The sequence below is a fragment of the Lynx canadensis genome, chromosome D4 (assembly GCF_007474595.2).
Source record: "Lynx canadensis isolate LIC74 chromosome D4, mLynCan4.pri.v2, whole genome shotgun sequence".
NCBI lineage: Eukaryota > Metazoa > Chordata > Mammalia > Carnivora > Felidae > Lynx > Lynx canadensis.
In genome coordinates this window covers 92,226,526-92,243,728 of record NC_044315.2, presented here as the reverse complement: position 1 = coordinate 92,243,728, position 17,203 = coordinate 92,226,526, and the positions used below count along the sequence as shown (strand labels likewise).

The 17,203-nt window shown below is 65.6% G+C and overlaps 2 protein-coding genes across 2 annotated transcripts; both read right to left on the bottom strand.

Annotated features, from left to right (window-relative positions):
* Nucleotides 1-481: 481 nt before the first annotated feature.
* LOC115508131 (beta-lactoglobulin-3) lies at nucleotides 482-4,326 on the bottom strand. The gene is made up of 7 exons (XM_030306530.1): nucleotides 4,231-4,326; nucleotides 3,667-3,806; nucleotides 3,049-3,122; nucleotides 1,985-2,095; nucleotides 1,298-1,402; nucleotides 1,053-1,069; nucleotides 482-647 (listed from the first exon to the last, which is right to left on the bottom strand). The coding sequence occupies exons 1-6, from the start codon at nucleotides 4,324-4,326 to the stop codon at nucleotides 1,053-1,055; spliced, it is 543 nt and encodes a 180-aa protein (XP_030162390.1). The 3' UTR covers nucleotides 482-647.
* Nucleotides 4,327-12,392: 8,066 nt separating this feature from the next.
* Nucleotides 12,393-16,759, bottom strand: LOC115508130 (beta-lactoglobulin-2). Its single transcript, XM_030306528.2, has 7 exons — nucleotides 16,550-16,759; nucleotides 15,969-16,108; nucleotides 15,290-15,363; nucleotides 13,850-13,963; nucleotides 13,208-13,312; nucleotides 12,963-12,979; nucleotides 12,393-12,558 (listed from the first exon to the last, which is right to left on the bottom strand). Exons 1-6 carry the CDS (start codon nucleotides 16,757-16,759, stop codon nucleotides 12,963-12,965), a joined length of 660 nt encoding a protein of 219 aa, XP_030162388.2. The 3' UTR covers nucleotides 12,393-12,558.
* Nucleotides 16,760-17,203: the final 444 nt, after the last annotated feature.

Genomic DNA, 17,203 nt, shown 5'->3' with positions numbered 1-17,203 from the left:
CAGACCACGACCCGGGGGAAATCTCTGTCGTATCATCCAGGGCAGAGCCACGCACTCACAGGCACATGACGCTTGAAGCCCCGGGACTTTCCGGTGGTAGCGATCGCGCTCAAGTTCCTGGAAGACGACCTGGAGGGTCACGGGCCGCATTTTGCAGAGAGCATGAAATTGGATCGGAAAGTAACTTACTGACGGTTTTCTGTCAATATTGACTAGGTGACGTGACCAGCGAGTTTTCATTTCTCATCCTTTGTGGAGTTTGGGTGCTGCCCCACAGTATGAACTGGCAGGCTGCCCCTGTGCCCTCTTATCTCCTTCTTCAGGTTGAAAAGAGCCCCCCCATCATGTGTGCTGGTCCCCAAATGTGATGGGCTGTTCAGGTGCAGAAGCCCGAACCCCGTCCCGGCCTGCGCCTCACCCCCCGCCATCCCCACTCATCCCCAGACACGCAAGGCCAGGAAAGACCCAGGCAGACTGTTCCCTGCTTTATTTCTTTATTGCTGGAGGGGGAGGGGCTCAGGGCAGGAGACCCCAGGCTGGGACCCCCCCACCCCAGGAGCCTGGGGGCTGGACGAACAGGTCCGGCAGGTCCGGTCCCTCCTGAGTCCCCCCGACGGGGCTGGAAGGGGTGTCGTCCTCTCTGGGCCCTGAAACGGACCAGGGCTCCCCTGTGATTCCTGGGGAGCCTGTCGGACCCTCGCCGGCCCCTCCCAGCCTGGGGGTGAGGGACGGCCTCTCCACCTCAGGCTGAGTGCTGGCCACCCCACGCCCTTGCCCAGAAGAGCCCATGGGGACGTCCGCGTGGGGGCTCGACCGGGACACAGGAACGACATCCCACAAAGGCCATTCGAGAGAGTGGACACAGAGCCAGCCCGGCCCCCGCGGTCAGCAGGAGAGACGCCGGGTTCCAGCCATTCCCGCAGAGGGGCCAGGGCCCGACGGAGGGGAGCTGGGGGTCCCCCGGGACGCCCCCCACCCGTGCACGTGCCCAGGACGTGGGGGCAGGGCTGCTACGTTACCCCAGGAGGCAGGTCGGGCAGGAGCTCACCTACCTAGACGCGGCACTGCTCTGTGGGAGGAGAGAGAGCCGGGGGGGAAAGGTCACAGGTCGCCGGGGCAGCCCTGGGCCCAGAGGGGTGGGAGGGGGACCCCGCCCCAGGGGCTCTGCACCCCCTCTCCCGGGGGCCCGGGGAATGGGGGCCACCGTGGGAGACGGTCGCGCCCCGGGCTCATGGCTGTCCGACGGGTGAGCCGCACGCAGGGTGAGAGCAGGGACGCGGGTGTGGGAGGCGGTCACCTGCCACCTGGGTCGGGTCAAAGAAGAGGCGGACGTGCACGGGCAGAGTCTGGAGGGCTCTGTCGAATTTCTCCATGACCTCGTTGTCGGCCTTCAGGGTCCTGGCTGTGGGGGGCGGTGGGTCAGTCCCTGGGCCGCGGGGCTTTGACGGCCTCGGGGAGCCCCGTCCAGGGAGCCAGAGCAGAGAGCACACACTGGCGTCCTGAGGTCAGCCCCCGGGGTGGCCTCCGGGGCTCAGCCCCCCTGCCCTCCAGGGTCCCCGCCCCGCCCTCCCAGGACGGCGCCGGGGGCCCTGCAGGGACACGAGGCCAGGACCCACGTCCCCGGGCGGCTGGGGCTCGCCCGCAGGGCTGATGTGCTGGCCAAGAACGCGTCTCTAACCGCACACAAAGCGCTCCATTCAGGCAAAGCGGCCACGTCTCAGCCTCCTGCTACCAGATCTTACCGGCTTGCGTTCCGTTCAGAACTTGACAGTTTTAATGGTGCTTTTGTGGAACATCACCCCCAACCAAAGCTTCTACTTAGCAGTCATCCTCGGGCCGAGGCAGGAACACTAAGCCCAGCCCCTCGGCCTGGATCCTGGATCCCCGATTCCCGAGGCAATGTCAGGGGACTTGGCCCCCACCGGGGGTCCTCAGCCTCCCCCCCCCCCACGCAGGGGGACCCCGGGCCTGCTCAGTGACGTACTCAGGCACTGGCACACGAGGTTCTGCCCGGGGGCGTCGGTGTTCTCCAGGCAGAAGAACAGGTAGTTCTCGTAGTCAGTGTCCAGCACGATGACCTCGTTCTCATCCAGATCTGGGGAGAGAGAGTCCCGGGTCTTCCCTCCAGCAGGAGGGAGAGCATGGGTCTCCTCAGGGCGGCCCCATGGCAAGGCCGGGGTGGGGGGCTTCTCCTGCACCCCCACAGGGCACAGGGGGCTGCGAGGCCCTGGCTGTTAACTGTGGACCCCCCGCCAGAAATGCTGTGCCTCCTGCTAGATGGGCTCACTCAGCACTCAACCCCGGACCCCCCACCCCCGTGTCCTGGGACCCAGAGCGGTTAAGAAGTGGGGCTCCACACTGATCTTGAATGAACGGGACACCTCGGAGAAGAGGGGCGGAGCCGTGGGATGCGTGGAAACGGGGGTGGGGGTGAGTATGGGCCGGAGGTGACGGTGGCCCTCGGGGGCCGTGGGGACTGCCACCCACACAGCTCTGTGCTGGAGCCCCTGGGGCCGGTCGGCAGCCGTCGCACGAAGCCAGGCTGGAGGGCTGGCCTAGGGGGGGCAAAGTGGGACGCAGCCCAGGCTGCTCGGTGGGGACGGCCGTGGAGGAAGCGGCCCCTCCCACGGGGCCTTCTCATTCTGGACCTGGTGAGGAATGCGGGAGCGAGCACGGGAGGGAATGACCCAACGGGGGTCTAGGAGTGCGGGAACCAGGGGGCAGGCCGGGCATCATGGGGTGCCCTGACCCATGGGAAGCAGGAGATGTCCTGGCGCAGGCGGCCTGGGAGGCGGTGCAGAGGACAGGCGGGTGCGGGTGCCTCCCAGGCCCGGCCCACAGACAGCGAGCTGGGTCTCATGGCCGTGGGGGTCAGAGAGGCCCAGCAGGGACCTGCCCACGGCCCTGAAGGCGGGAAGGGCAGTGAGAGCTGGCACTGAGGACCGTGTCGCTCTTGTCAGCACCCTGGGGCCGGAGCTCGGACCCCGCCGTGCTGCCCGGGAGCCGCCAGCGGGGGTGTCCAGGGTGGCCCGGGGGCCCGGCACTTACAGCTGATCTTGAACTCAGCAGGGACCGCGGTTTTTTCTGCCCAGACCTTCTTCTGCACACACCTGCCGTGCTCCCTGAAAGAAGGCCGTGTCTGTGGGCCGCCTGCATAGACCTTAGCGTGACAGAGCCGAGCTGCGGGTGGGGAGTAGAAGCCCGGCTCTGGCAGGCCTGGGCGGCACTCGGCAGGTGACCCGGCGGGACAGGGCCACCCCATGAGAGGGCGGAGGGAGCCAGAGGGAGAGGGGGTGGGAGCGCCCTCGCCCCAGCAGTCAGCAGACAATTGTGGGGTTTGTGTCCTCCTCTCTGCCCCCCACACTGACCCAGCTCTCTCCCGTACCCCCACAACTTCTCCAGGGCGGGCAGGGCTCGTGGCAGGAACCGCCCAGGCCCCCAGGGCCCCAGCCCCCAGCTGACCGGCCGGCCTCCACGCGGGCCTCTCTGCGCACTGACCTGCGGCCGCCCTGTGTGGTCGGCCCGTCGGCCCGGAGCCCTGGGCGGGGGCTCCGAGGCCACCGGGAACCACCCACACGGAGCCAGCTCCCGTCAGGACCCTGCCCGCCCGCCTTCCCTGGGCCCAGGCCCTCGCCGGCCCCCAGCCCGGGGGCCTCGGTCACCCACCATTTGCGCAGAATGATCTCCAGGTTGTCCCGGGGCGTGGGTCTCAGCTCCTGGACGTACACTCTCAGCGGGGCGGTCTCCGAGTCCAGGAGGGAGATGTCGCTGGCCGCCATGGCCATGGAGTGCCACGTCCCAGCCACCTGGGGAGGGGGCCTGAGCTGCCATCGGGGGCGGGGAGGCGGCCCCGGCCCCACAGCGGGCTCTCCCTCCCACCCCGGCCGGGGCCCGGTCTAAGTGGGGTGGCAGCCAGTGAGCTCTGGGCGACCCCCCCCCCAGCCCGCCACCGACCAGACGCCCCGCTGGGAGCCCCCACACTTGAAATAACATCTTAGGTTCCCAGGCGGCCTTAAAGGACGGGTCGTGCGAGTTCCGCGGAACCATCTGGACCTTGGGCAAGCGAGGGAAAGCCACCCTGAGGACAGGGAGGGGGGGGGGGGGGGGGGAGAGGGAGAGGAGAGGGGGCTCCCAGCCTCCTGGCTTCCACCCACACTCTTAAGAGGCCGAGGCCCCGCCCCCCGCCCGCCCTGCAGCTCACCGCCCCACCCCCCCCAGCCGTCCTCAGACCTTCTGCAGGTCTAGGCCTTCCATGGTCAGGGGGACGGTGGCGGCCTGGAGGCCACACACGAGGGCCAGGCCCAGGGCGAGCGGGAGGCACTTCATGGCTGCGGCTGTGGTGGCGCTGAGCTCCCGGGACTGAGGAAGGCCAGGCCGCGGGCTCGGGCCCTTATACGGGGGCCGGGGGCCTGCGAGCCATGTGGTTCCCCGAATCCCCCGTGGCTCATCCCCAGGCCCTCAGGGGGCTTCCTCCACCTGCACAATGGGAGGCCTTCTTCCTGCGGAGCGAGCGGGAACGGGACGGTCCCTGTGTCCCTGGAGGGTTCCTGGTAGGCCCCCGAGGGGGGAGGGTCCGGGGTGTGGGTCCAGGCTGGTCGCCAGTATCGGGAACACTTCCTGGATCGTGATCTTTGAGAACAACAGGTCAGAGTCGGCACTGGGGACAGCTGTGTCCTGGAGGGTGTGCCCCGGAGCCCAGCCAATGGCCGGAGGGCCCCACACCAGCCCCAGGGTCCGGGACATTGTGACTGCGGGTGGCTGTCTGTCCCACACGAGGAACAGACATCACCCCTTCACCCCCTCTCCTCCTGCAGGCGCCCACCACCTCCCGGTGCCCCCACGTGCCCGGCTGGTCAAGGCCTCCCAGGTCTTTCTCCTTCAGTTTCATTCTCTCTCCTGGGGCATCAGCGACTCCACGACCCACGGCCACGGCCTTGGGAGGATGGGTTCTCCTCCCGGTCACCCCACCACCTGCAGGAAGGGGAAGGTGCCACGGGTTCAGGCGGGGTCCGAGGACGGGCCTGGCCGGCAGTGGGCGTTCTGCCGAGTCACAGGAGTGGTCGGGGACCACGGTGATCGGCGGGGTCACCCAGCCCACGGGCTAGGTCCCTCTCAGGGTGGGGCGCGCGTGGGGGCAGCACGAGGGGCGTCCATGGGTACGTGCCATCAGGAAGCCCACGGGTCTGCCAGGCCGCACCTCTGAAATCCCCCGAAGCACTTCCTGTGGCCCCTCGTGCCCGGGAGCTCCAGGTGTGCGGGCGTGGAGGGGAGTCGAGCGGTTACAGAGGAACGTGTCCCGCCGATCAGGTTGCAAACCAGCACCCACAGGGGGACGCGCGAGCCCCGTGCGCTGAGCCAAGGGGGTGAAAGGCCACCACCTGACGTTCAGACGGTCAACTGCCCGTCCCCGGGAGGCGAGCATCGGGATGGAGGAGGAGCGCGGAGGGGGACAGCCACCTGCCCTGTGCCCTCTCCCGATGGGGCGTCTGGAGGGCACCTCCCCCACAGGTGGGGGCCATCCGGGTGACCCACAGGCAGCAGCAGCAGCTCGGGTGGAGGCCCAGGGCTCTGCTCTCTTTCCTGGAAAGGCCACATGTCCCTGCATGTCACTGTGCCAGGAAAGAGCCCACCCCGCAGACAGATGGCAGGTCCCGGGCCACGGGGCTCCGGTTCTAAGGGCGGGAGAGGCGGTGGCTCAGGCCGTCAGGCCGGTGTGGCCCTCTTGTGACAGCTCGTGCAGACCTGCCTCTCGGTGTCCACGATCCTCCCCGGCAGGTGGCCGGGCTCAGTGTGGCTGCCGCTCCCGGGGGGGGCTCTGACCGCGGACGTGGGGGTGTCTGTTGAAACTCTGAGGAGTGGCCTTGAAGCCAGGCGGGGTGGGGTGGACATTTTTGCTGCCTGTCGGTGGAGGATCTGGAATGGTCCAGATGAGGTGGGCGTCCAGCAGCACCTCTGTGGGGCGTGCGCCAGGCACCGTGACCCTTCCGGGCCCTCCCCACGCCCTCCCCGCAGTCCCCGTGACAGCCTCCGGGGTTCAGCGTTTTCCTGTTTTCCGGGGAGCAGCAGGGAATGCACTGGGTTGAATGGTGTCCCCCAAAACTCACGTCCAAATGTGACCTTATTTGGAAACAGGGACTCTACAGATGTGATTTCTGTGGATGAGGCACACGTGGGAGTAGGGGTTACTGTCTCATGTCCTTTTAAGAGAAAACAGGGGCAGAGAGGGGACCCAGGGAGAAGGACCCAGCTGCGAGATGCGAGGCCGTACTTGGCTTCCAGGACAGGGTCGTGGGGGTGTCAGCCTGCAGAAAGCAGATGTCCCGTTTTCTGGTGAGTTTGGGAAGCGCTGGCCCCGCCCTCCGCGGGTGACATCCCTCTCGCGTTCTCGGAGATTCCCCGCGTCCCTGCCAATATGGTGCTGCAAAGGGTGCTGTTCGGGACGCACCTGGTCATAGTTTCCAGAATACTCCTCAGAATGCTATTTTAAAAAACACAAAGAGGGGCGCCTGGGTGGCTCGCTCGGTTGAGCGTCCGACTTCGGCTCGGGTCATGATCTCACGGTCCATGGGTTCAAGCTCCACATCAGGCTCTGTGCTGACCGCTTGCTCAGAGCCTGGAGCCCGCTTGGGATTCTGTGTCTCCCTCTCTCTCTGCCCCTCCCCTGCTCACGCTCTGTCTCTCAAAAATAAATAAACTTAAAACACACACACACACACACACACACACAAGGAAAAAAAAGTGATCGCTGGCCTCAGGCGGTTGGCGTTGTCCAGTCTGAGGGGAGACCCAGGCCCCGGCATCCAACTTTCCCAGATCGCTGCCCCAGTGAGTGGGACATGGGAGGGGACTGGCCCCAGGCCCTTGCCCTCCTGCTGGGACCCCGAGGTCTTCAGAAGTGGCCGGAAGGCAGGCCTGTGACAGCAGAAGCAGGACATTACTTTTCTTAGGATGAACTCTTGGGGCCAGGGAGGGGCAGTGGGCTTTCACGCAGCTGAGGACATGCGTTGATGCCCCGCCCTGTTTCCCCGGGACCTGTCCCTGCAGCTGGGCCTCAGTGGGACCAGCGGGCAGCGTGGCACCACCAGGGCGAGTCTGAGTTTTGCCGGGCACGAGTGTGGTGGCCGGCACCAGGTGTCCCCAAGCATGCACCCTCCTGGGTTAACTTCCATCTGGAAAGAACACCTCTCCCGGCGGGGGCTCCCTCCCTGCACAAATCCTAGACAACCCAACCCCCACCCCCGACACCGGCACCACCGCTGGGTCCCGGGCGCCGCCTCCCTGAGCCTCCAGAGCCCCGGGGACTTGAGGTGCCCACACTCACTAACGTTACTCACGTCAGTAGCACAGCAGGTAAAACACAAGTCGCTAAAATAGTCTCAAATGTGTCACCAACAGTGTGGCCAAATTACTGTCACCATAGAAGACCGGATGGCAGTTCCTCAAGAGAGTAAGCAGATTTCACAATTACCGTGTGATCCCACAGCTCCGCCACGGACCCCAAAAGATCTGAAGGCACATTCTTCTTTTCAGTTTACTTCCTTTGAAAGAGCGAGAGGGAGACAGAATCCCAAGCAGACCCCACGCCGCTCGGCGTGGAGCCTGACGCTGGGCTCGATCCCACGAACCGCGGGACCACGGCCTGAGCCGAAACCGAGAGTCAGACGCGCCACCGACTGAGCCCCCGGCGCCCCTGAGAGCAGATCTCGGAGAGATATTTGTGCCTCCCTGTTCACGGCAGCGTCTTCACAGCAGCCGAAGGGGGGAAACGGCCCACGTGTCCATCGACGGATGAAGGCATAAACCACGCGGTCCGTCCACATCATGGAAAATTATTCCGCCTTCGAAAGGAAGGAAATCCTGACAGCTGAGACCACGTGGACGGAGCTTGAGGACATTATGCCGAGTGAGATATGCCAGACGGGACAGATCGAATCCCGTAGGATTCCACTTACGTGAGGGACCCAGAGGAGTCAGGTCCGTGGAGATGGAAGGAGGGGGGGGCCAGGGGCTGGGGGAGGAGAGGTATTGCTCTATGGGTGCAGAGTTTGTATTTGCAAGATGAAAAAGTCCTGGAGATGTGTTTTTACGGCAGTGTGACTGCACCCAGCATTATCGAGTTGTGCGCTTCCGAATGGTTCGTCTTAGGGAGAGAGAAAGGAGGAAAAAACCCCACAGACACAGAAAGCGGGAGGGGGCCGGGGGGGGGGCTGCACGGTTTGGGGGGAGGTCAGTGTGTAAGGGGACAGAGTGCAGTCTGGGAAAATAGACACGTTCTGGGAACGGACAGAGGGACGGCTGCACGACCGCGTGAATGCGCCCGATGCCCCCGAACGGTGCCCTCGAAAGTGCTAAACTGTTGTGATTCACGCTACGTGTATTTTGCTGCAATTAACAAAAAAAGTCTAATTGCCACGCACAGCCTCCCCCGCCCCCACCCCCCCCCCCCCCCAGCGCGCTCCCGATCCTTTTGGAAGCATCCATCTCGGGAGGGGGTGTCACTCTTGTTTCCTCGGAGGCCGCCTGAGCCCCTGCTCTTCCGCAGAAAGGCCATGCGGCCTAGCCTGCTCCCTCCATCTGGAACATTCTGTGGTTTGCATCAAAGCTCAGTGCCCGGTGCTTGTGCAGCCTGGTTCTGAATGAGCCCTCGGGGCACGGGGTGAGCTGCCAGCGGCCCCAGGAGCGCACACAGTCAGCGCCCAAGGAGGCACCGTGGCCTTGCCGGCTTCCATAGATGGTTTCTGTATAACGGTTTGTGGGCACGGTCTTAGAGCAGAGAGCAGAGCGTCAGAACTGCTTTGGGCCGGGGGAGGGCGGCTGCCGCCTGGGAGCAGGTGCCGGCACAGGCACGCCCAGGACCCACAGCACAGACAGAGCCACTGGTGGACGGAGCGATCGAATGCCTCCGAGGCCCCGGTGTGGGGACAGGACAGCACAGCGGACCCCCCGGGAGAAGAAACGGGTGAAGGTGTTCTGAGTGCCCTGTGCAGAGGCCGGGGGTCAGGCCCCTCCCAGACTCAACGACGTGGACCCCCAAGGTCCTTGCTGAGCTCAGTCAAGGACGAGGAGAGACACCGCACAGAACAGCCGGGTGAAAGGGCCACAGGTGTGGAGGAGGCAGAGACCGAGGCCGGGAGGCTGGGGGGCCGGGGAGCGCCCACCAGGAAACGCACCCGAAGAGGGGACCCTCCACAGTTATTAAGCCCATCGTAGCAGTGATCTGAGTGTTGCCCCGCGACATCACCAGCTCCGACCGCCTCACCGCCCTGCTCTCCTCTGACGTGTTCGAGTACAGGGTCCAAACCCAGAACGGGAGGCAGGGTACTCCCAGCCCGTCCCACGGACCCGTTCAACCTCTGTGTCACAGCAAGACAGGGAGCGGCAGCCTCCCCCGGAAGTAAGTGCATAACGCCCTGCTAAAGGGCAGAATGTGGCACCCAGCAGCGGACAGAGCATCAGAACGAAATCGGTTTTTACCTCCGGCCACCGTGAGGACCTTCTGACACTGCAAACTGCACACCGGTGCCATTCGTAACCTCAACAGGCTAAAGAAGAAAGACGACTTGGTCAGCTTAGCTTATGCAGAAATCACACTGCTTATAGTTTACCAGCAACCCTGGCTCAAAAACACAGCCCGGCACAGGACAAGACAGGGCAGGGCAGGACAGCCCAGGACAGGACAAGACAGACTAGCACAGGACAGCCCAGGACAGGGCAGGACAGCCCAGGACAATGAAGTAAAACCTTTCAGCAAAACAGGAATGGAAGGGACGTCCCTTGACCTAACAACGCACACGAACGCCCAGTCCCCAGCACGAATCTCTCGCTCCTACAAATGCTGCCGTCGTTCTCTTTGTGCTTCTTTACATGTAATTTGTCTGTTTGTCTCCATCACGGATTTCATTTATTTATTTATTTATTATTGATGAGACAGAGACAGCGCGTGCACGCGCACGCAAGCAGGGGAGGGGCGGTGGGGGGGACGGAGAACCCCAAGAAGGCTCCGCACCGTGCAGCTCATGAGCCATGAGATCACGACCTGAGCAGAAACCAAGAGTGGGACGCTGAACCGACCGAGCCCCCCAGGCGCCCCCGGTCCCAGGGTCAGGCCACGTGAGTGCGCTCTGTCCTGGTGGCCCTTTCTTCGTGTTTCTCTGAGTTCTGTGAGCTGCTCTGGAGACTTCCTGCCCCCCGCCCCCCCGCGCTCGCTAGCCGGGCCGTCAGAGCCCGCGGGTCCCATGGGGGGTTCGCCTGGCGTCAGCAGGGGGGGCGTCCCGGGGTCTGGACGTCGGGGGTGAGAGCCGTCCGGCTCTGCGGCTGTTGGGGCCGCGCTCTGTGTAAGCGGGTTTGTACCCGCCCGTGGCTGACCGCGTGGCTCCATTTCCTGCACTTACCGCCCCCGGCCTCCCGCATCCCTCGGCCACTCGGGGCAGGTGCAAGCCCCCGGCTCGGAGCCTGGGGTGTCTGTCTGTCCGTCCCCCTTTCAGGCCTGTCAGCCTTCGCTGGGGGCTTTCTGCAGCAGCGCTGTGTGGCGTGTCCATGGGACTGCCGTGTGTCCGGTGAGCGGGTGGCCTCGTGCTCAGGGACCTGTCATCAGAGCAGTTTCCTTTGCCCAAGGAGGTGTGGTTGGTGCTGCGGTAGCGGGAATGTCCGCTGTCCCGCGAATGTCCGTGGGGTGCCCTCTCGTCTTCTCCCTCAGGCTGTGATGCTCCTGGTGTCCCGTGTGCCGGGTGACCTCCGGCTGCTCCCCGGTCACTCTGCCTCTTCTGTCGGAGACCCCGGGTCCTGTTGAAAGCGTCCCAGCAGCAACAGCGGCGGCAGCTTCCGGTTTGGGGGCAGCACGCGGTCCCGCCAGTCTGACGTTCACAGCGTGCCTTTGCCGGCGTGGCTGGCGTGGGGCTCCCGTGGCCCTGCCGGCGCTTCCTGAGGGGCAGGAGGGATTCTCCAGCTCAAGGCCATGGCCCGGCTCCCCAGGGGAGGGTCGTCTCAGGCCCGGTGTCCTGAGGAAGGGGAGTCCGTCCCGGCGGCTCACGGTTGGAGGGGCCCCCGTTGGTCCTTCTGGCCACAGGCACTGGGCTAGCCTGGTGTCATGGGGGGACCCCGGTTTGATCCAGGTGGGCAGTGGGCCACCCTGGGCTGCCTTCTGTCCTGGGGGGGACCCAGAACTAGCTGTCACTGCGCTGTCCTCGGATCCCCGGGTCCCAGAGCAGACCGCCCTGCTCGCCCGCCTTCCAGGGCTCTCTTTTTGGAGTTTATGTTATTTTCAGGGCTCGTGATCGTGGTGCTTACTTTGCTGGCTTCCAGGTAACCATGGCGGTGGCCGGAGGGGCCCGGCGGGAGGGGCAGCCGGCCCTGAGGTTGGGGCCTGAGGCCCGAGGGGTGTCAGAGTTGTGGTCACGGCAGCGGGGCCACACCACCACGCGGGGTGTGCAGCCGAGCTCAGGGTGCAGGAGCTGTCCTCCCCCGTGTCCTACCTCCCACTCCCTGCATTTGTTCCTTCAGCCGTCTCCGCTTACGGACGAGACCAGACGCGGAATGGACGGCAGGGGCCGGGCGGGCTGGCCTGTGCTGCCCTCTTGACTCCAGCACCCGCGCCTCGCCAGCACGTGGCCCTGGTGACCGCGGACGCGTGTGGCACAGGGGTTCCGTGCCCGGCGCCCCCAGAAGCGAGCTCACTTCCTTTCCACCCACCCCGGGTGGGCCGGATCCCATCAGTGGTGCCTCCGGGCCCGAACCCGGTGTTGCCCTCAGATGGGGCTTTGTGTCGCGTTCAGAGCTGGGCTGGAGCCACACGGCCTGGGTCAACGTCCAGGTCCCCCTCTGACCGGGCTGTGTGGACCTGGAGGCTAGTTCCCTCGGTGTGGACGGGAGTGGCTGCCTTCCAGGGCCTTGGTGACGGTGGAAGGAAGGCCTACATTCAGCCCCCAGCAGGGGCTCAGGGTGACCACAGGCCGGCCCGTTTCCTGTTCCCGTTTCTGTCCGGGGCAGGGGCGGGGGGGCAGGTCCCCTCTGCAGTGGCTCCCTGGGGGACCCCAGAGCCCTAACAGGAGGCCGGGGGGGCTCTGCTCTTTGATGCTGGTGTCTGTGGGCCTGTCGTCCACACCGCAGGCCGTGTGCCTTCTCGGCCCTGGAGCTCCAACCACCCCCCCAACCCTGACCTTCAGGCTGGCGGGAGGGCAAGAGGCACCAAGGAGACCCCTGAGACGTTTCTGTGTCAGGAAAGGTAACGGAGCAGTTGGAACCCCAGCTGCACGGCCCCCTCAGCACGTACAGCTTCCACGGTCGTGTGACCAGAGACGCCACACGTGGTAACAGGACATCGTGTCTAACACCCCGCGGGGACCCCCCCCATCCCCACACGCACAAGGCCAGGAAAGACCCAGGCAGACTGTTCCCTGCTTTATTTCTTTATTGCTGGAGGGGGAGGGGCTCAGGGCAGGAGACCCCAGGCTGGGACCCCCCCACCCCAGGAGCCTGGGGGCTGGACGAACAGGTCCGGCAGGTCCGGTCCCTCCTGAGTCCCCCCGACGGGGCTGGAAAGGGTGTCGTCCTCTCTGGGCCCTGAAACGGACCAGGGCTCCCCTGTGATTCCTGGGGAGCCTGTCGGACCCTCGCCGGCCCCTCCCAGCCTGGGGGTGAGGGACGGCCTCTCCACCTCAGGCTGAGTGCTGGCCACCCCACGCCCTTGCCCAGAAGAGCCCATGGGGACATCCGCGTGGGGGCTCGACCGGGACACAGGAACGACATCCCACAAAGGCCATTCGAGAGAGTGGACACAGAGCCAGCCCGGCCCCCGCGGTCAGCAGGAGAGACGCCGGGTTCCAGCCATTCCCGCAGAGGGGCCAGGGCCCGACGGAGGGGAGCTGGGGGTCCCCGGGGACGCCCCCACCCGTGCACGTGCCCAGGACGTGGGGGCAGGGCTGCTACGTTACCCCAGGAGGCGGGTCGGGCAGGAGCTCACCTACCTAGACGCGGCACTGCTCTGCGGGAGGAGAGAGAGCCGGGGGGAGAGGTCACAGGTCGCCGGGGCAGCCCTGGGCCCAGAGGGGTGGGAGGGGGACCCCGCCCCAGGGGCTCTGCACCCCCTCCCCAACCCGGGAATGGGGACCAATGATGAAGGATGACGCTGTTCTGATTTCTACAGAACCACTGATGGGTCCCAGAGCTGGGACAGCAAGCCCAGGAGGGGGCGACCGAGGGCAGAGCTAACCCTTCCCCTGGGTCAGGTCCAGGATGATCCGGATGTGCACGGGCAGAGTCTGGAGGGCTCTGTCGAATTTCTCCATGACCTCGTTGTCGGCCTTCAGGGTCCTGGCTGGGGGGGCGTGGGGGGGGGCAGTGGGTCAGTCCCTGCGCCGCGGGGCTTTGATGACACTGGGGAGCCCGAGGTCCCCCCCGTCCAGAGAGCAAGTGCAGGAAGGACACACTGGCGTCCTGAGGTCAGCTCCCGGGGTGGCCTCTGGGGCTCCGCCCCCCTGCCCTCCAGCGTCCCTGCCCCTCCCCCGGCCCAGTCCCAGGATAGCACCGGGGGGTCTGCATGGACACAGGACAAGAGGGCCCACAGCCCCCGGGCCGTCAGCTGTCCTGCCGCATCAGGACACCGTGAGTCAACTGGCCAGGGAGCGTCCTGCTGGCCCAGAGCCCACGGTCCCCTCGGGAGCCCTGGGAGAGAGCACCTGAGAACAATGGTAGGGTTCCCCGTGTGGACGACTCCACATCGGATCACACCCCAGGACCTTTGCTAACGTGAGCCATGGAGGCCAGGAGGCAGCCCTGCTCCCTTTCTCCCACCGGGGCCCCCGGGGTGCTCATGAGCCACGCCTTGGAGGGTGGCCCCGGGGCGGCTACGCACCCAGGTACTGGCACATCATGCCGTTCTCCATGCCGGGCGCTGGGGCCTCCATGCAGAAAAACATGTAGTGGGTGTAGTCAGTGTCCAGCACGGAGATCTTTCTTTCCCCCTGGTCTGGAGAAGAGGCCGGAACAGAGACCTGAGATCCGGCCCACGACCCCCCTCGCCACCTCGGGCCTCCCCTTCACCTGCCGTGCATTTCCACGGCCCACACCTGGCAGGGACCCCGCAGGGGGCCCTCCGAGCGGCCCTGGCTGCGCCGGACCGGCACCCCCTGCACTTGGGCCGAGACCGTGGGCATGTCTTTCAAAATCTGCACGGCAGCAAAGCCTTCTGGGATTTTCTGCCCTGCTTGGCCCAAGGCTCGTCCCCACTTCTGGCTGTGCCCTTCAACCTTTCAGATATTCGTGCACACGCTCAGGCGCTAAGACCCAGGTGACCCCCCCCCCCCAATTCCTGTGACAGGTGCCCAGGTCCTGGGAGCGATGACAAAATAATCCAGAACCGGAGCCCCACTGGAGTCGCGGCTCTACGTGGACATCAATGGGCAGAAGGAAATGGAGAATTATCGCGGTGGGTAGGGCCGTGATGTCTGTTTTTCAAAGGTGGGGAGCCAACGGAAGCGTGTGGGGACCCCAAGTCTGTGGGGCCGTGGGCCTGGCAGGGCTCGGAGCAGGACAGCGGCGGGTGGGCCAGCAGTGTCCCTGCCGGGCACCGCCCAGCTCTTCGGAGGCTCCCGTCACCTTCCCAGGATGACCCGAGGTCCTGCTGGAAAGCCTGCTCATAGCTTAAGAATGGGAGGTGCTGGGGTGGGTGCTCGGTGGCCGTCCTTGGTGGCAGAGGAGGGCTGGAAGCTAGGGGGTGGGCCCGGGGCCCACCCCGGATGAGGCCTCTAGGCCCAGGAGACAGGGCCCGGGCAGAAAGGCTGGAGTTGAGGCCCAGAACGTTCCAGAAGCAGGTTCCAGGATTGACCGGCAAATCCACAGGGTGTTTGCCCACCGGTCTGGTTTATTTGGGTATTTTTAAGGAGCCACAGGCCGCTGGTCCCTGAGCAGGGGAGTTGCCGCAGGCCTGCCCTCAGGCGTTCCCTGCGAGGACCGAACCTGCCCGGGTTCGCAGGGAACCAGATGCCTCTCCGCCATCTTCCTACCTGAGCAGGGAGCCGAGGGGCCTGGAGGAGACTGAGCCCCAGAGACGGGGGGGCTGGTCCCCAGGCCTCATCCACCCACCCTCCCCGGGAGTGCCCTTTGCGATGTAGGGTAGGAGAAGCTGGGCCTGGCGTTCAGGGCAGGCCACACACCCGTCTGACTCTTCCCTGCCGTCAGGACGTGGCGGGGGCGGGGGGTGGGGGGTTCAGAGCGGGAGGGAGCACTCTGTCCACGGCACCTAAGGGGGGCTGACCAGGGCGTGGCCCCACGGGCACGGGGTGGGGGCACTTACAGTCGACCGTGAACACGGCTGGGTCCTCGGTCCTCTGGGCCATGATGTTCCCCTCGATGCATGCGTGGTTTTCCCTGAAAAGCCAGAGCGGTGGGGGTCACCTCCGAACCCCAGTGGAGGGACAGGAGCTGGGCTCCAGGAAGCGTCCACAGACCCTGAGGACACCCAGCCCTGGGCCGGCTGTGAGCAAGGCCATGAGGTGTTGGCCCAAATGTGAGTGGCCCTGTGGCCTTGAGCAGGTGACTCGGACAAGGTGACAATGGGGTAGACGAAGCCAGCCCAGAAAGCTGCTGGGGGTGGGGGGCGGGGGCTAGCTCAGAACTGACCCCGTCCACGGGGGGATTGGTCACAGCGCCTCTAAGGATCTCATCACCGATCACAGTGAGAATTCCTTGGGTCCCCGGCCCTCTCTCCAGGGCAGACAGGGCTCGTGGCAGGAACCGCCCAGGCCCCCAGGGCCCCAGCCCCCAGCTGACTGGCGGCCTCCACACGGGCCTCTCTGCGCACTGACCTGTGGCCGCCCTGTGTGATCGGCCCATTGGCCCAGAGCCATAGGCTGGGCCTCCGAGGCCACCGGGAACCACCCACACAGAGCCAGCTCCCGTCAGGACCCTGCCCGCCCGCCTTCCCTGGGCCCAGGCCCTCGCCGGCCCCCAGCCCGGGGGCCTCGGTCACCCACCATTTGCGCAGAATGATCTCCAGGTTGTCCCCGGGCGTGGGTCTCAGCTCCTGGACGTACACTCTCAGCGGGGCGGTCTCCGAGTCCAGGAGGGAGATGTCGCTGGCCGCCATGGCCATGGAGTGCCACGTCCCAGCCACCTGGGGAGGGGGCCTGAGCTGCCATCGGGGGCGGGGAGGCGGCCCCGGCCCCACAGCGGGCTCTCCTTCCGACCCGCCTGCTGGTTTGTCCCCTACACTCCGGGGTTTCTCGAGTGGGATCGCGATTGTGGTGCGTCAGGACTCAGGGCGCATCTGAGGACCTCCTACCGTGTGCCAACACCCCAAGGGGTTCTTGCATATTTGCAATAGCTGCCCTCTCCCTCCAGCGCTGTCCTGGGTGAGCTCCTTTTCGGAGTGTGGCAGAGTCATGGGTGACTCCACCCGGGAGTGAGAGGGAAACAGGCAGGTGGTCGGAGCCAGCGTTTGGGGGGACAAAGGCCTGGCCTAGCTCTATGCCTCGTCTGGTCTTCCCTTAGATTTCTGCAGTCAGGCCTTCCTGCCCTCTGTAGGCCCCCCAGCACCCACCCCACACGCCCACACCTGTCTTATATCCAGGTCCTCTATGGTCAGGGGGACGGTGGCGGCCTGGAGGCCACACACGAGGGCCAGGCCCAGGGCGAGCAGGAGGCACTTCATGGCTGCGGCTGTGGTGGCGCTGAGCTCCCGGGACTGAGGAAGGCCAGGCCGGGGGCTCGGGCCCTTATACGGGGTCCGGGGCCTGCAAGTCAGGACCTCTGGGACCCCAGCCATGCGGTTCCCCGAATGCCCCGTGGCTTATCCTCAAGGTCCCGAGGACATCATCTTCCAGGACAGCCTGAGGCCCTCTTCCAGTGCCACTGACTCCCCCACTCCAGTCCAAACAGGAAGGCCCCTGTGTCCCTGAGGCCTGGACGGTTCCTGGTAGGCCCCAGAGGGGTAGGTCTGGGGCGTGAGTCCAGGCTGGTCGCCAGCACCAGGAACACTTCCCAGGTCGCAATCTTGGGCAACAACAGGTCAGAGTCAGCACTGAGGACAGCTGTGTCCTGGAAGGTGGGCCCCGGGGCTCCACCAGTGGCCAGAGATCCCTATGCCAGCCCCTGGGTCTGTAGACATCATGCCCGTGGGTGGCTGACTGTCGAGCACAAGGGGCCCACCTTGTCACATTCCTGGTCCCCTCCCTGTGTGATGCCCAGTTCACACCGTTGTTCTGAGCTT

Coding starts and splice junctions, on each gene's coding strand:
- LOC115508131 (XM_030306530.1), bottom strand. CDS start 4,326: ATGAAGTGCCTCCCGCTCGCCCTGGGCCTGGCCCTCGTGTGTGGCCTC. Junction 3,123..3,666: donor GAGATCATTCTGCGCAAATG/GTGGGTGACCGA, acceptor GCCTTCTTTCAG/GGAGCACGGCAGGTGTGTGC. Junction 1,403..1,984: donor CCTCGTGTGCCAGTGCCTGA/GTACGTCACTGA, acceptor CGCCCCCCACAG/CCAGGACCCTGAAGGCCGAC.
- LOC115508130 (XM_030306528.2), bottom strand. CDS start 16,759: ATGGCTGGGGTCCCAGAGGTCCTGACTTGCAGGCCCCGGACCCCGTAT. Junction 16,109..16,549: donor AGGACCTGGATATAAGACAG/GTGTGGGCGTGT, acceptor CCCCCTCCCCAG/GTGGCTGGGACGTGGCACTC. Junction 13,964..15,289: donor AGCCGTGTTCACGGTCGACT/GTAAGTGCCCCC, acceptor CCTCTTCTCCAG/ACCAGGGGGAAAGAAAGATC.